We start from the raw sequence: 18261 nt of genomic DNA on the forward strand, positions 1-18261 counted from the left end.
AAGCGAAAGCCAATAGGAACACTTTCCACAGAGTGCGCTGTTCTCCTCTGTGAAGTGTCTGAACAAAAATATATACGCAATATATTGAGATTTAGCCATGTGTTCCTTCCGTGAACTAAAATATAAGATACTTTAATCTAATGTATCCATACGCACAAATCGTATTCATTAGTCATGATAAATGCACAATTTACAGCCAAATTCATGAAGTAGTTGAATTTTGTGGAGCTGGCTTGAAGAAATGAATTTCTATGGTGGATGCAATTAATATAGATAAATCATGACATCCCTAACCATATGGTTAAAAGGCACCGGCTATCATAAGCCAGCTTTTATCAGTGGCAGCAAGTTAGAATAAACCCTCACAATGCTGCTTTAAGGTGTCACAGGCATATATAGACAGAAAGAATGAGAAACAAAGATATTTTTTTTATAATAAGCCTGGGCTTACCTTCTAACAGTATCAGGTGAGAAATTAAGGTAGGGTCGTTGAAATGGACCACAGTATGACCTGGATCTGATAAAGCTTTTAGCCTGAAGGGTCTATGGACAGTTAAAGGTGAGTTCTATTAACAGTTTCAACGCCACACGAGTTAAAGAACGTAGGTAATATCGAACAGCTGGTGGATCGATTAAATCGATATCCACTTTCACTATGCTCTTGATAATAAACAGAATGCAGATAGCTCACTTTTAAATATTCTGTGCACGATATAAAAACAGATCCAACCATTGCTAATCTGCTGTCGAGGTATGAATGACAACGGTGCCCTCTCCAGGAGTAGTCTAGCCATTACTAGCCTGTGGCATACACAATGATTTTCAGTCAGTGAAGAACAATGGGCATTTGGAGACACGGAACAGTTGGCATGCCGTCAGTCGTGTCCAACAGTTTAAGAGGGGCAAGCAGCCTTAGACTCGCACAAAGTTGAGGAGAGTCCAGCTACAGCTCACATCATGGTGGGAAGAAGACGCCAAAAAACATCGAGCAAGGTAGAGCAGTTTATTTGGCTACTTTTGCATATAATTAAATCATTTTGATATGACATAAATGCAGGTGCACGTTTTAACTCAATAGGTTATAGACGTTTTAAAATGTCAAATGAAATAGGCTGTTGCTGGTTCATATTATAATCTCTCCAGCAGTGGTTTACGGTCTCTTTTGTGTGGCACTAAAAAAGTACAGTAACAGAGCCTATTTGAGGAACAAAATAGACATAAATGGACTTACAACTTGAAGTGTTTAATTTTTGTCTTTTTTCTGTAGCTGACATGGACACTTCTGCAGTTGCCAATTGAAAGTAACATCATGCATTATTCTGATAAGCCAACAATGATGTTCCCCTGACATTGACCTTTAATCAACGTATCTGTTCTGCTACTTATCTGTAAACATATATCCACACATAGAGTTTGTATTTGCCTCCTTGATAACACTTAACTGTACAAAAAGAAAGTACAGTAAACCCTTTCCCTTCTATTGTGGGTGATGAGATGCACTTAGGGATGCTCAGTGAAGACTGTTGTGTGATGGTGCTACAGTTGCATCAGCCAATCACCACACATCATGCAAATCAGAGTTGAGGGCTCAGGGCTCTTATTGGATGCCAGCAGCCTATCTCTCATCGTATCGGAACGCTGTGTACCATTGTTGTCATCATGAGGAGCGTCCGAGGCATGTGTACGGAAGTCAGCCCCTCTGTCGTTGTGATGCAGGGATTGGGAGAGAGGGGTATGTGGGGAGGGACATGGGGCGGGTAGGCAATGGGGAGGAGGGGGGTTGCTGGTTGGGGTGGGAGGGGGATGAGATGAGGGGGCTGTGGGAGGGGGCACGTCTGGGCTGGGCAGAGTGCGGGAGGCTGACGGCAGCTCCACAAAGCACCCAGGGATAAGCGAAGCAGCTGCTCCACACACATACACACACACAGACATACTGATGCTGAGTCACAGATAGGTGGACTGACTAACGGACTGACTGAGCGGCCCTCTCCCATGAGCCTCCCGGGAAAAACATGGAGGAACTGGAACACACCTGCCCCCAGCCACGCACGGTGAGCCGGGCTGCTTTTTCTCTGTCTGTGTGTGAGGGAGACAGGGAAACAGGCAGGGAGAGTGTTTTTGTTTAGATCCATGGGAGAGAGAGAGAGAGAGAGAGAGAAGGATGCCGGATGAGGTGCCTATTATGAAACAGCGCTCTGTATTTGTGCGTCCCTAGTGTTGTCTGTGTGTTCTCTACATAACGTTAGCATGACCAGAGAGAGGTGTCGATACTGATTGCAAAACAGCTTAGCACAGTCTCCTTGTGTCGGATATCCGGACAAAGAGACTGCCAGTGCAGGGATGCGACTAGTGAATGGTGATGCTTCCGTGTCTAGGCATGTTTGTCTGTGGTTGTTGTTGTCGTGCTTTTAGTGTAGTTGCTGGTGGCTTTTTAATCCCTCTGCATGTCCCAGAGGTTGCAGCTTCTGTTGAGTACGCCCAGAAAGCATGCAGACATCTGGTTATTCATCTTCTGCCCTTGTGCCATTTGAAGCTCCTCCTCTTCACCTTGTGTTGAATTCTGGGAAAGGTCTCCTACCTCATCCTCCTGGTGCTTCTGTCTCTGTTGCCATGAGAGTGAGAGTGTGCGTATTTGTTTGTTTGTATGTTTGTTTTTTGTTTTACTTCCAGCGCTGTCATGGCAAGCTGTTTTCAGAGCAGGTTTTTTAATTCCATTTTAAAAAACCAGGGCATGTGTGTTCATGTGTTGGCATCAATATTATGGTATTTGTATGCTATTGTGGTGATTCATTCATATGCAGCAATGAAGGACAAAGGCTCCCCGGCAGAATAGGAAGGGTATCTGGTGTGGCATATCCTGTGCAGACAGATGGCCACACAAGTGAGCAGTCTGGTGTCAGTGCGGGTGTCAAGCTGTGCTCTCTTGACACAATATAGCTCTTGTTTTGTGGTGGAAATATACTGTATTTGGCACAGTCGTATTGCTTGGAAGCAGTGACATTTTCTTAGTATGAAATATTTATGTTTCTATTTTTTGCCTTGCTCTGACGATGCAGTCAGATGCTCCATCAGTTACCCATGTGATGCAAAATTTAGCATCTCCGGATGTTTCTGCTCTGTCTAAGGCTTTGGCATAAGTATGTTAGCATGTTAGGACGTGCTAGGTAGTCCGTTTTATGCAAGGTAGTTCTCTGGTACCTTAGTTCTGCTCCAGAGGGGTCAGACAGTCTCTCATGAAGCACGAGGACCTCCAGAAAGCAATTTGACAGCAGATCGATAGCCTGTGTAGAGATCTCCTGTCACATGTCCTGTTAGAGGAATCAATAGTGGAAATGTGGATTGAACATTCGTTTTCTAAAGATTGAGAACAGATACATATACTGTACATTCGGAATAAGGATGACATGGCTGAACCCAGCTGCCTCAGAGGCTACATATATATCACAGTAGATTTTCTCGGTATATAATTTACAGTCTGAGCAATTGCATATCGTGAGTCATTTTTGGCTTGCTGTTAATTCATCCACTCTGCTGAATAACATCACCTGCATACTAAATTATATAGAACACATTTAATGAAAAATGAAAATCTGGAAAATGAAAATTAGTGTTATAATGCAGTGCTTCAGATCATCTTACTTCCTTTCTTTTCTTACTGACTATTTGCTCTCACACATTCTGTCTTTCTCCTTTGCTCTTCTCTCCCTGTCAGACTCTCACAGAGCCAGCTATATTCGCAAAGGAGACGAGCTGTGAGTGTCGTGCTCCTCACGAGAGACTGACCACCAAGCAGGCCAGGCATGCCACACCTGGTCAGTAAAGCTCTTCTGGTCTCTCTTCACTTTTTTCCTCTCCATTCTTCTCCTCTCCTCTCCTTATCTTTGTTTTCTTTTCCTCCCCTCTTCTCTGCTTTCATTGCCTTTCTCAAAACCCACATCTATGTCATCCCCTTCTCAAGCCCAGGTTTAAACATACGAGGTAGAGGGAGATGCCCACTGAGTGAAGCCCCTTAACTAGTAGCATAATGCATTTTGTGCTAGTTGTTATTGTGCCTGTGTTCGGCCGAAATCTCTTCTGTACCAATTGGCTGGTTAGAGGAGGAATGGCTCGGTACTTGAGGCCTTCCCAGCATTTTAGGTTTGAGATGGCAGTTTCGGGGTTCCCTCTTTTTCAGCCAGTGACCCAGATTCCCCAATTCAGCTTGGATTTCAACAGAGTTGACCCACAATGGAGACAATTAGACAAGATGGATCAACTCTGCAGCTAGGGGATGTGGCAAAGCTACAGAACTGCCGTTTTCTGGAGTATTTGAAAAGCAGAGGTTTGAAGACATTAGGGGTTTAATTCTCTTAAAACAGGAGTCTCTTGCTAAAGTATGGAGCAGCCATTTTAGTAAGACAAACGATCTCTACAAATTAAATAAAGCATGAAAATATAAAGAGAAAATACTTATTATGCATCTCAATTGAGTTTTATTTATACAGAATGACTGATTCATTTTCCACATTGTTGTCCCTTACCATTTTAGTGGACCGTCCGGTGCGGGTCTATGCAGATGGCATCTTTGACCTGTTCCACTCCGGTCACGCTCGTGCTCTTATGCAGGCCAAGAACCTCTTCCCTAACTCATACCTAATAGTAGGAGGTAGGATATAGCTACATGCAATCACATACATGGGAACCCATTTTTTATTTATTTTATTTAATATATTATTTCACTGGATCTGTGTACATCACGTGTCCCATAATGGCTACCGTACATTTTACATCAGTTTAATTTTGAAGAACATAATTTAATTACTGCCAAAAACGACTTCATAGTCTCTGTGTTTTTGATTATGTTTTCTGCAGTTCGTTCTGAAGATTAACTGTTTCAAAACAAAGCAGTTTGGAGTGGGGGGACTGATGGTGTTGTAGTGTTTTATATTGTCTTGTCTATCATTAGCATTACTCCATTTTAAACTGGAAACTGTTCTGTTCTGTAAATCTGTTCCTCTGATTGTTTAAACGGAGATGTGTCTGCGTGTTTCAGTGTGCAGTGATGAGCTCACTCATAAGTATAAGGGCTTCACGGTGATGACGGAGGACGAACGCTACGAGGCGCTGAGGCACTGCCGCTATGTGGACGAGGTGGTGCGAGACGCTCCGTGGAGCCTCAGCCCAGAGTTCCTGGAGAAACACAAGGTAAGGATGCCAGCTGTGTATGAATAGTCGTGTGTGAATAGTCCCTATGAGTGAATAGTCTCTATGAGTGAATAGTCTCTTTGAGTGAATAGTCTCTGTGGGTGAATAGTCTCTATGAAACACCCTAGATTTGGTATAGTCTGTGTGACACACCTTGGTCTTCAAGTCCTAGAGAGCATAACTATAGTCGTACAGCTGTGTGTGTGTGTGTGTGTGTGTGTATGTGTGTCTGTGTGTATGTTTGTGTGTGTGTGTGTGTGTTTGATACTTAATTTAACTGTTATTTTGTGGTCTCAGATTGACTTTGTGGCTCATGATGACATCCCATACTCTTCAGCAGGAAGTGAGGATGTGTACAAGCACATCAAAGAGGCCGGTAAGAAGGGCAGTTAGAAATCCCACATCAGTACATAAATAAATATTTCATTGCATTTCAACTACCTTATGGCATAATGACAGAAAAGCATATTTGCAGGTGGATTACTCAAAAATGGCCTTGTGCCACAAGTACCACCGTTCGGCATAGTCAGAAGAGGCATGTGCAGCCTCCATATCCTCTGGTTGTCGGTGGTTTGGTTTACCTCATGAAATATTAACGAAGCTGAAGGCTAGACCTTTTAAATGCCTGAGTAACATTGATTTGGGATGTGCTCATATGCTATTAATGCTGTGATATTGTAGAGAAAGATGCACTTTTGAACTAGACTATGATGTATTCATATAACACACATACGCATGTGTACATACATGTAATTGTAATTACGTTTAGCTGAATATTCACCATACTGTAGATTCTTGAATGAGACTATCATTCACTAATCAGACAACTGAGACGGTAATCAGTTATCAGCAATACCACATGCTATGACAACATGGCAAACAGAATTTATTAATGCTGGTCATTGGCCTCCCAAAAGCAAGTAGATGTTTGCTAACTGAACATAATTATCCGCTAACTGCCTGTTTGCAGGTATGTTTGTGCCCACCCAGAGGACAGAAGGCATTTCCACCTCCGACTTGATCACGCGTATTGTGCGGGACTATGATGTCTATGCCAGGAGAAACCTGCAAAGGGGCTACACAGCCAAGGAGCTGAACGTCAGCTATATCAACGTGAGAGCTACTCTGTGTACTCTATGTTGTGACCTGAGACTGGTGGTTTATTTATTGTGTCTGTTTATTTAACCAACTCACGTCCACATCCCAGCCTTGATCTTTGGATTACTCATGAATCCCCCAGATTAATAAAATAAGCCAAAATCCAATTACGGTTGTGCCATTTGGAGAGGTTAGACTACAGAATATATATGTAAACTGTTTTGGTCTAAACTAGTTCTTTTATAGCTTGTTTACTGATTCAATTCAATGTAGTGAAATGTTACGGGATGTTTATTTTGACTAATTATATTTGCATTAGCAGAGTGTTTTTTTGTTACCCGCAATCAAAAACAGTGCAGTTCCCTTCTGTTAGAACATGATGTCTTTTTCAGGAGAAGAAGTACCGCCTGCAGAACCAGGTAGACCGTATGAAGGAGAAGGTTCGCACAGTGGAGGAGAAGTCCAAGCACTTCGTCTACAAGGTGGAGGAGAAGAGTGCCGACCTCATCCAGAAGTGGGAGGAAAAGTCGCGGGAATTCATTGGCAACTTCCTGGAGCTGTTCGGCCCAGATGGAACATGGGTAAGACAAAAAGAAAAATGTTTCAGGTTTTTTCCATGATGACGGATAGGCAGGCCTGTGTGGAAACAGCATTGCTTCACGTCACCTTTTCCTCCTTCTTTTCTTTTTATCTCTCTTTCCTCCTCACAGAAGCAGATGTTCGCGGAGCGGAGTGGCCGGATGATCCAGGCGCTGTCCCCAGGCGGTTCCCCAAATGGTTCCCCAAGTGGTTCCCCCAGCAGCAGCCCGCCCCGGGAGCTGTCCCCGCTCCGCTCCCCCTCTCCCCCGTCCCACTGGGCCCACTCTCACGCCCGGGCCTCCTCGCCCCCCTCCCCTAAAGCAGCCTCTGCCTCCATCAGCAGCATGAGTGAGGGCGACGAGGACGAGAAGTGAGCGATCACACACACACACACACACACACACACACACACACACATACACGCACACACACACACACGTACACACACACACACACACACACACACACAGGCATACACACACACACACACACACACACACATTTATATATAAACTCAGTCAGACTTACCTGTAGAGCTTATCAAAATCCCCTCCCCACACACAGAAATATACAGAAATGCTAACCAAAACCCAGACATCTCATCTCATGCACACACACACAAACCACACATGCCTGTTGAGCCCATCAACTCTTCCTCTCCACACCAACACACACAAACACTTGCCTGAACACCTCACCTCACATGCACACACCAACACACACACACACACACACACACACACACACACACACACACACACACACACACACACACACACACAAACACACACACCTGTTTCATCTGACATGCCTGTGGCGCCCATCAACTCTCCTCCACAAATGTCAGCACAAACACGCTTTCACACATTTACACACACACACACACATATACCGGCAGCAATGACTGAATGCTACATCTAATGCTAAACCATAAAACATCAAAGGACTACAGTAAAACGTAAGGCGGATCATGTGGACTGAAATGGAATAACTGAACATGCAGTACTGTTATCACACTGAAAGCCATTACAACTCTTTCTGCCTCTAGTTGAGATGGATGCAGGGAGGGAGAGTGACTACGAACGAGTTAGGGGAAGGAAAGGGGGAGAATGAGGGGTTGAGATCTAGATAGATTTGTATGCAGCTGTAAGATGACCCCTGCTGCTTGCCTTCATTTTTGAATTTTGCATAGAAAAATACTGTGAGAGACCTCCTATTATGGGCAATGCATCAAAGATGCAGTCTGGCTCATTATAACAAGGAGATCCCAGTTCACTTGAAATGGAGCAGTTTGGTGCAGCACTCTTCAGCCATTAATTATTTGTCACACACACTCCACAATAAGGGTGCAATCTTGAATTGTTTTAATTAGAACCCTCTTAAGAAAGGTTCTTTGTGGAACTCTTTGAGGGCTATTTGTGTAACAACTTACTATTACAGCAGTGAGTAACCATTAGCTAAGAGGGAAACTGAGCCTGTTTTAGAAACAGGTTCTTTGTGGCCAAGGTTCTATGTACAGTCTTTATCTTTTTAAAGAGCTTACTTAGAACCTTTTTAGGGGTGTCATTGAGTTGGTTGAAACATTATTTGCGTCAAGTCCATTTTAGGTTCTTTATTCCAACTTGTTTTTTTGTGTGTTGTTATCAGTTTCGTATCAAGTAGTATCCTTCATTTGAAAGCATTATAACCATGCAGTGTGTCCATGCTGTTGTATATATCCATCCAATCAGGCACACTCTGAATGAGGGACTGATTGTGTTTGAATGATTTCAGACTGTGTGATCACACTGGGGTGAGATCTCAGGATAGTGGCTCATCCTATCCTCTTTAGGTCTGACTACAGAATAGGCCACCTGCTGTACTATTTCAATACTTCTTAACACACATTAAAAAAAAATATGATGTCAATCAGATCAAATGTACACACACACCACACATACTGTACACACAAACACAAACATACACAAAGCCATTTCCACCTAGAGATGTTGTGTATGCAATGTATGTAACCTTGCACTCTGTACAAATGTGTTTAATTCAGTTTTTGTTTTATTATCTTATTTTTATGTATGATTTGATATGGCTTAAATGTAAATAAATAGTTCAAAGACAAACAATATTCAATGGATGCAGCCTGTTTGAATCTTTTTGGAACTGTTCAGAGAGGTAGTAATGTTGAATAACAAAGGCCGGCCTTAATGGTCAGAGTATTGAATGAATGAATCATAGAGGTAGTAATGTTGAATAACAAAGGCCGGCCTTAATGGTCAGAGTATTGAATGAATGAATCAATTATTTGTCAAATAACAAACCCACACACAGAGATTATGGTTTCAATAGTGGAATATTTATTTATTACAGAGGTTGATTTAATGACTGCTAAATTCACTACAATGGTCTTGTCACTAAACCATTCAATACAACAAAGGTTTTGAACTGTGTGTGTTTATATGGAATATTGGCCAGACGTTATGCCATGTCTAAACCACAAGGTTATATAGAGGTACAGGTATGTCCAGGTCTACGGCACACACACACATAGATAAGGTATAACTGAAATTTTGGCCATGCCTGCAGCCAAGCCTACAATAACAATGAAAACAGAAGCCTTAGTGGGAACACACTCTTTCATAGATTCATATTGTACCCTTTGTGTGTGTGTGTGTGTGTGTGTGTGTGTGTGAAAAATTCTCCCTTAACAGTCTCTCTACACATAACAAGATCTAAAGCAAACAAAGTGCTTGATTGCCATCTCTACTAGTCAGAGATGACAATTTACAATAAACAAATCTGCTATATATATTTCCTTCTTCAAATATTTTTCAGATATACTAACCTCCACCTATTGTTCTCTCTGGACAACATGATCTTGGAATATACAGGCAGGAGCTCTGTGGTCTTCAGACTGCAAAGTTAAAGCCTTCTTGCTAAGGAGGCTGCATACGGGAGGGCAGTAACCCAGACGGCAGTTAATTCTGGGCCGGTCCAATGCCAACTCGGGGCCAGAGCCGTTCCAGAGTTGGGCTTTGAAGGGGAAGGCACCGCCTGTTGAAATACACAGAACACTTAAGATGGGGAAATGACTGGAATGACTAGCGAATGGAGTCTATTTCTCGGACTACGTCAGAGATCCGTTTCAAAGTATTGCATGCATCAGGCACGCACAACCCTTGGCAGTGGTGCTTCGTGGGTACAAAAGTAACTTTGCCATACGAATTCTGACTTATTTTTACAGGTCCACTCTGTAGTTTTCCAATTAAGCAAACAGTGGCCTGCACATGACAAAATAAGACACAATTGAATAAATCTATCCCCTCTATAAAAAAAATATTTTACAGAAAAGAAAACAGAGACTGTGCGTAAGACGAAGGGGCAAAACGTATATGACAGGGAAAAAGAGAACACCTTGAGGTGAGTAAAAACAGGAATTGATCCAGTTACAAACGCAAAAAAGGAAAAAAAAGAGCCAAACCAATCTGCAGTATATAAAAATAATGAAAAGGAGATTCCTATCAAATCTGACCACTGAAAAAAACCTTAACGACTGAAAACCGCATTGAGCGATTGAGATGAATTGATGAATCGGTCCTTGAATACAGAGGACCTTTACAGGTCTGTCCAGTGCTAAGAGACCCAGCCCATGGGCAATGGGGTGAGTGGAGTGGAATATGTAGAAAGCATGACTTGCATTGTTCCCTAGGTCCTTTGTTTTCGCTCTTGTTGCATCCCCACCTTTACCAGCGTAGCAGGGTCAGTATTGCTGATGAGGGTGCGTACCTGTCCTGATTTTCTGCATTCAAAGAAACTCCTTTTCTTTCCTGCACTTTAAAAAAAAATCTGCTCCCTCATTTTTAAAATGACCTCTAACTCCATCCAGTGCAATCCTCTATGACCACATTTAAGGTTTAGACATTTGATGACCTTTCAAATTTCAAATTGAAATCACTTTAAAATAAATATATACATATTCTCTAACAAACCAGACCTCTTTTTAAATATAAAAAGTGCATTTCTATATATATATATTATTAAAGTTATGTAGTTTTGTTTCAGAATTTTTGTTCCCATGGTACATAAGTACACTTTAAGGTATGTTTTCTGTCTTGCATTCATTTGGGTTCCCCCAACTGTGAGCTACAGTCGCTGGGCCAAGGTTTGGTCGTCAAGGTAACGGGTGACTGGATATTTCAACTGCCAGTGAAATGCCCTTTTGTTGTATTCAGCTGAAACACCAACCTACTTCTTTCTCAGAGGGGGGGTAGTCAAACAGGGGCCCCATTATGTGGCACCACTCACATCTCTGGCGCACAATGGCAGCTTTCCCTTTTGCTTTAACGGGAGGACACCACTAGGGGGAGACGTAGCCATTGTCTCATGCTGGACAATGAGGTCTAAGGAAACTGATGTAATGTCTACATCATCAGGATACAACTGAAGTGGGTATGTGAGATCTGGCAACCGATACAACTCGCATTTACATCAGGACTGACGGTTTGCTTGTTTCGTTGGTTGATGTGGAGTTGCTATAGCAGCTAAAGTTAATCTAACAGGAAGTGAGAAGGTGATGGGAGTGTTTGTGATAAGTTTGAAGTTATCTTTTGGCCTTGAACTTGGAGGTATCACGTGGTTCTCTGCTGGGGTTGCTCCAGTCGTCCGCCCCGGGGCCAGTTTGGTAGTGTCGCCAGGCGGATTTGTTGAAGACAGGCAGGCGCTCGAATGACTCACTGGACAGGGCCTGGAAAGAGGGACCAATCAGGACAGTCTATTAGGAATGAGAACCTGAATAAATAATACTAATACTAATAGCAATACTAGCTGCTATTCTAATTGGCCCATGTTACATCATGTGACCAACCTACACATATGCGTCTTGTAGTCTTCACATATACCCTAGAACCATCAAAGACTATGGTATCCTGTGACCAAATAAATGTTCTTACTGGGTTCTACTTTAGACTAAGGTGTCATCTAAATATGTCAAAAATAAATGCCCAAAATACAGCATGTTGAACCACTCCATTCCATTTTCTTCCAATACTTGCCCCTTGTGTCTTCAGATACTGAATTTGTGTTTATAACAAAACCCTTGTCTGATATAGTCTTGAGATCTAGATATGCCTTTGATCCACCATGCCATGGATCCCAGGTGAAAATGCCATCCACTACCAGTGAGATCTACAGGTGTTCCATGAGAGACGATTCCTACCTTCAGGTAAATGACAGCATCTGTTCCCACTCCCTCCATGGAGTACAGCTTCAGGTCCCCTTGAAAATAGCGTGCATACAGTCTGGATATAGGTAAGCCGTAGCCAAAGCCAGCCTAAGAAGAAACAGTCCAGTGTCAACACAGATCTCTCTCTAGCTACGACAACAGCTTTAGAAATGCCTTTAGATAAGGACTCCATATTAGGCAGGGCTTTTGTTAGTATTCGATAAGGTATTGTTAGCATTAGCTAAATGTTTTGGAAGTTGGCTGTTACCAGTGGCACAACACGGGCTCCGGGGTCCAGGCTGGGGGTAGGCGCTGTGGAGTACATGTAGTTGAAAAGGCGGTCGATCTTCCTCAGTGGGACGCCTCCACCGCGGTCACTGATCTATGGAGTTCAGTTGGATATTTATTCAGGTTTTAAAGTCTTGGTACAGGTGGTGAAAATACAGAAGTTATGAGTGGTGATCCTGTACCTCAATGACCTTGGCCTGGATATAGGACTAATATGAACAAGGACGTTTAAATCAATCAAGTTATGTCCTTGGAACGGCATCATTCCTATGATTCCACACCTGATGATAACATTTTAAGAATATATCAAGAAACATCACTAGGAGCCTGATAGCCAGGGACCAACAACTATCATAAATCCTCTGTGATTGTGAGTAAAGTGTAACAGTATAGTGTTGTCCTACAATACTGAAACCTTAAATGTCTGCAATTATGCTGTACTGGTAATTAAAATGCATAAACCCTCAACAACAAAAACAAAACAAAACCTGGACGTCTTTCCTATACGGGCTCGTCTAGTGAGCGGCGTTTGGCACTGCCGTCTGTGCAGGCACGGCAATCCAGACTATTCTCATTTGTAGTTCCACTTTGGTGGAACAAACTGCCTAGTACTACCAGAGCAGGGGCGTCCCTCTCTACCTTCAAGAAGCTTTTGAAGGTCCAACTCTACAGAGAGCACCTCCCTTCCTAACTGGCACCTTGACTCGTGCTTAACTTGCACTTATAGCACTTCTTTTTCTTTTCTATGTCGTTTTTTCTATTACTTAAGTCATTGTTACAAAAGGTTTTTTGTATCGCTCTTAGCTTGACTGTTGTACGTCCCTTGTATGTCGCTTTGGACAAGCGTTTGCTAAATGATTAAATGTAAATGTATACTTTTGGTACAAACACATGCCAAGCATCAAGGTATCCACATAAAAGTAGGGCATTACCAATGAATCTCTGTTCCTTTAGCACTTGAACAGCATCCTCACCTTGATGGAGAGGTCCTCATTCCCCAGTGTAACTTTGGCCTTCACAGGAGGGAGTCCTTCCTTACTGTCCTCGTGCGTCTCCACTGTGGCCCTCATGGAGTTCTGGGAAAATAAGTGTCAGGTCCCAAAGGAAACAGTTGATGGTAATGTGGATTCTCACTCAAGCATATAAAGGAGAGCTTAAGTTCTGCTAACTGTGATTCTGCTGGTTACACCCCTTGTGTTTTTACATTTCCTGGGGTGACCAAGGGACACTCATGTGCTGTTTTGTGTTGATCGATACAGAGTGTTTTCGTGACTGCAGGTTGGGTAATCTGCCTGCTCTGAGTCACCTACCTTAAACAGTTCGAAGAGCATGTGGAACAGATGAGATGGCACGTACACCGCGTGAATGGACGTCCCTGGGGCCTTGGCTGCAGAGACGAACAGGGCACAGTGTTTGCTGGGCAAAGATTCCCTGGATTTGCAACTACAACTCAGTGAAGAACGAGCCTATCCCGAACCTCAAATTAAGTACACCACACAGTCCTGTTGCTGAGCATGGACTTTCAAGGATAGTTTAAAAGAAAATGTTGGCAAGGCAGTGAGGGAAAACTACAACTTACCATTAAATTCTTCTATTTTAAGTCCAGGGGCCGCTAGATAGTATTTTTCGCATAGCATCTTGGCAGTTTCATAGGCATCTGATATAAATAAAACATGACATAACTTATATTATTTATGGTATGCTAACAACATTGCATATTGCACAACTTGTTTTGACATTTCACTACGCTGAATGCACTCTTTCCATATAAAGGAAAACAGGTTTGACCTGCTTTACCTTTTACTACATCAGCTACATTGCAAGTAGGGTCGATGCTGCCAATGTGTTTGGGGTGAGCAGGGTTGGTGTCGTTCCCAAACAGGAGAGCTGTGAAAATGTCACACAGAGCAAGTTCTCTCAAGTGACTGATTTTAGACACATGACTACAGCATTCCTTTTATGATAAATGGAACAGCAGAGGTTTACTTCCCCTGCGGAATGAGTCATTTGCATTCTTAGACATTAGCCAATTTGCCGTAATATTGTACATTTACTGTTTTATGACAGTGTTTAACATTTTCATTGACTTACTGTGTTGGTTGATGAGCATGCGAAAGGAGATTCGGTTAGTATAGAACCGATCCAGGAAGTACTGAATGTTGCTGCTGACAAAAGGATCAAACCCAAACTTCTCCTTGTACTCAATCACCCCCTGGGCCATGGTGGGAACCACGTCATTGTGTCGGTTCCGGATCTCGATGAGAATCTCCAAGAAGCTAGAATAAACAAAACAAGCTGAAATAACAGTTCAGAACTCAACAATAACAAAACAACTGTCAATGTGTGAGGAATTTTCCACACAGTGGTGATCCATGACAAAATCTGTTTTATACTATTCCCTTGTGTGTGTGTGTGTGTGTGTGTGTGTGTGTGTGTATGTGTGTGTGTGTGTGTGTGTGTGTGTGTGTGTGTGTGTGTGTCAGGGGTCAGATTGGTCAGATATTTCAGAAGCTACATGAAAGAAACAGTCTGACACCTGATAAGAAATCAAACTCAAAAACAGTGATATAAGTATATTATTACATTACCAGCTCAAACTATATCATCTTTCTTTTTTTAAAACCCAGCTAATAACCAGTCAACAATCTAATAACTTATTACTTTATGCACAAAAAGTTATTACGCTATTGGTTCAGCCATTAATATTACATTATAGGTATGTTATTTAATGAATACGGAAAAAATATTAAGTGATTGGTAGTTATCACATAAACTGTGGGTCATTCCATCATTAGCCGCCACAAGCCTCCTGTTATGGAATCACAAGGCACCATGTGCCAGGGTAACAGCTAACTTCTGAACAGAAGAAAGTGTATGAGCATTTGTCACACTTGTACCTTGTCAAAATACTGGAGTTGGCATGCTTGCTCTTATTTGGACCACGTTGAGTCTCCACCAGTCTGAACTGTTTAGAGCTAGATATGTACATAGTCTTCGGTGAAATAGTTGCTCTTTAGTACTCATTACACATGTCACTGACTTTAGCTAAGTTCACTCACTCATGCAGGGCTTGTGGATCCTCTGGCTTCCTGTTCTCATACTCCAGCAGATCGAAAAAGCTTTGCATGTACCTGCAGGGACAGTCACACCACAACCATCTCCATGTCAAAGACATAGAGGTCAGAACAGAATCTCTGTCTGAAGCAATAGCGTTTCCTCCTCTACCTCAGGTGGAGCAGTCATTGGTTTAAAGCCCAGTGATGAAAAGCATTAGCAGGCGCTAGCTGGTTTCACATCGATACAAATTGCTTTAGGTAAAAGGGTAAAGAAAAATGTCCTGCATAGCGTGGCGTTGCCCGGCTGGCCGGCTGACCACACTCACCACTTCTGCACCAGTTTGACTGACGGCTGGCTGAGCAACTTGTCAGGCAGCAGGTTGACCTCTCTCATGGTGTTGGCCAGTCGGACTGGCAGCTCCTTCCGCAGGAACATATACGAGGTTTTCTCACAGGCATTATCCCTCCCTGCGAGGCAATAAAAAACAAACAAACAAACAAATACAAAAGCGGGTGAGAGACGCTTTGACAGCAGATAACAGCCACACCGAACAGTTCCTTTCCCCACTTACTCAGTGACTCACTCCTCACTCACTCAGTGACCAACCGACACAGGCCTAGATGGGCACAATGTGTACAACCCAGCTCTGTGGAAGGGGTGTGGTTGGGTGGAGAATGTGATACATGTACTCATTGATCAATCAGTGTGAGATGCGTGTGACAACTGGCACGTCCGTTTACAAACCTAGGTGGGAATAAGGGGATTAGGCCGGTGTTGGATTAACTTGGAGCACGACCAAGACCAACAAATTCATTGATCCTTTTCACACACTGCCTTTCCTGACAGCTTCTCGTTCTATTTATTTATCAAGCAATACGAAAGAAAGTCATGCAAGGAAGGCTGATTAAAACAACCATCAAAGTCGCTTCACTAAAAACATGAAGAGAATGCACAGGGAAATTCTACAAAGTTTGAGCAGTGCACAAGGAAAGTATGAATTGATGTCCTTAGTGTTAAAATAGGTTGAATGGATGTTTGACTAATGGCGGATATCTGAAATACATGAGGCACTTAAGAAGATAGGAGTCTCGTTCCATTTTAACAAAATGATTCTGTGTCTGAGTGGGTTTCTTTGTTGTCTATGGTCAATCCTTCCACATTCTCTTCAAGTGGCTTATCAAAGACTGAATCAATGATTACCCATAAAAAATGTGCCTCTCCTTCACAAGTGACATTGACTGATCCAACAACCAATGACAACTGTCTTGTAGAACATATAAAAGACACAAAACTGTACCAAGTCACGGTCACACTCTCCCTAATCTCACTGTGTGCTGGTAAATGACATCGACATTTCCAGGCTCATAGATAGGATATTGGATAGGTTTTGGAAAGTAATTATGTATTTTATAGATTTGTTAACTATGTCATTTTAGAAGATGAATAAATGGTGAAGTATAACGGTATATACACAAGATACTTTGTTTCTTTGCCTTAAGATATTAAACGTTAAAACACAACAAACATTTTAGCTAACGAAAAGGTTTAACACGGCTTATCAAAAAAGCGACTTTATCTTCCTCAAATAGTTTATTCATTTACTTGTGTTTTAAAACATACTGACCAAACAATACATTGTAAATTACATTGATCAGTTACAATTGTTGATGATGCAATAGTCCCTGGACTGTCAAAAACAGCCTAGAGAACTAGCCATCCTGTCCCAAACATAGGCTATCAACGGTAGAGCAACAGCACTTAGGTTGGAAGACATCTGTTTTTACTCACCAAATTCCAGAAACTGTTTGATCGAAAGGGGGGACGGTGAAAATCTTGAATAAAACTCAATTTTTGTCGTTGTGTTTTTCAAAAGAAACGTGAATAACCTCATTGTAAAATGCTGAAAAGTGTCTAAGAATGGTCAATCGATGATAGATTTACAACCAGACGAAAAACAAACCAGTTTGTGAAAGCAATTTACGGACTGGATGCATCGGTGAGAAGCATTTTCTTTTCATCCAATAACATGCACGTGTTAGAATCCAGATATGAGTGAATAATGAAATATTAACACGTTAAATACAACTTGTTTCCATAATAGCTCTAGTGCAACATTGTTGCACTGTACAGCACGTACACAAGAGTCTCACCAACCACCCTTGATTACCAAGCCGCTCTCGAAAGCGATTGGTTCACAGTCACCCTGGTTTCAATGCGGAACTGGAATAGGCAGCATTTTCATTGGCCAGCAGGATTGTCTGTCAAAATAAAAAAGCCTCTTTTGACTTACGGTTTAGGTTGATTCACAAGGTTCTGGAATTACAGTCTACATTGGATTGTATTCTCACAAAATGGCCAGGTTTTAAAGTGTGGTTTCAAGAAGGACCACTCTTCATGTGATTGATCACATGCTCTTCTTTAAAAACCGCTTTTCTTTCAAAACCTACTTAGTACAGACTCTTTTTTTATAGCTTTTAGATAGATGGATTATGCAAGAAAGCTCTCTGCACATATAAAGATTCTCAGTCTTTAGAAAAAGTCCAATAGTCCTATTAATCATTTGCATTTTCAGCCCATTAAGAAAAGGTGGATATTTTATTATGGGAATTATGGTATACTACTATAAATATGTTGCAGATTTCAGATTATGACATTTCTCTATGTATTTATGTTGCGATGCTCACAATTACAGATCAGCCCTTAGTAACAAAGTGTTCATGTGACAGTGTACTCCTTAACAGCATGGTAAAGAACCTTGCTGTTGTCACAGCAAAAGTGGACAATATATTTAAGTAAAGAAATGGTATGATGTAGATAAAAAAACAGCAGACTGTTTGTTTGGT

General features: G+C 42.0%; 2 protein-coding genes across 2 annotated transcripts; one reads left to right on the top strand and one right to left on the bottom strand.

The window, feature by feature from the left end:
• Positions 1–1991: 1991 nt before the first annotated feature.
• Positions 1992–7235, top strand: pcyt1ba (phosphate cytidylyltransferase 1B, choline a; the record flags this gene model as incomplete). The annotated part of the gene is made up of 8 exons (XM_080855618.1): positions 1992–2051; positions 3713–3812; positions 4529–4645; positions 5033–5184; positions 5482–5560; positions 6155–6297; positions 6675–6863; positions 6993–7235. The coding sequence occupies exons 1-8, from the start codon at positions 2013–2015 to the stop codon at positions 7233–7235; spliced, it is 1062 nt and encodes a 353-aa protein (XP_080711744.1). The 5' UTR covers positions 1992–2012.
• Positions 7236–9244: 2009 nt separating this feature from the next.
• Positions 9245–17520, bottom strand: pdk3a (pyruvate dehydrogenase kinase, isozyme 3a). The gene is made up of 11 exons (XM_080855608.1): positions 17207–17520; positions 15744–15885; positions 15421–15492; positions 14453–14637; positions 14159–14248; positions 13941–14018; positions 13672–13748; positions 13336–13437; positions 12342–12455; positions 12068–12181; positions 9245–11596 (listed from the first exon to the last, which is right to left on the bottom strand). Exons 1-11 carry the CDS (start codon positions 17307–17309, stop codon positions 11453–11455), a joined length of 1221 nt encoding a protein of 406 aa, XP_080711734.1. The 5' UTR covers positions 17310–17520; the 3' UTR covers positions 9245–11452.
• Positions 17521–18261: the final 741 nt, after the last annotated feature.

The sequence above is a fragment of the Sprattus sprattus genome (assembly GCF_963457725.1).
Source record: "Sprattus sprattus genome assembly, chromosome: 17".
NCBI classification, from domain to species: domain Eukaryota; kingdom Metazoa; phylum Chordata; class Actinopteri; order Clupeiformes; family Clupeidae; genus Sprattus; species Sprattus sprattus.

Excerpts from the sequence above, each read along its gene's own strand:
- pdk3a (XM_080855608.1), bottom strand. The coding sequence starts at position 17,309 with ATGAGGTTATTCACGTTTCTTTTGAAAAACACAACGACAAAAATTGAG. Across the intron at positions 15,886-17,206 it reads CAAACAGTTTCTGGAATTTG|GGAGGGATAATGCCTGTGAG; the intron begins GTGAGTAAAAAC and ends ATTGCCTCGCAG. Across the intron at positions 13,438-13,671 it reads TGCTCTTCGAACTGTTTAAG|AACTCCATGAGGGCCACAGT; the intron begins GTAGGTGACTCA and ends TTATTTTCCCAG.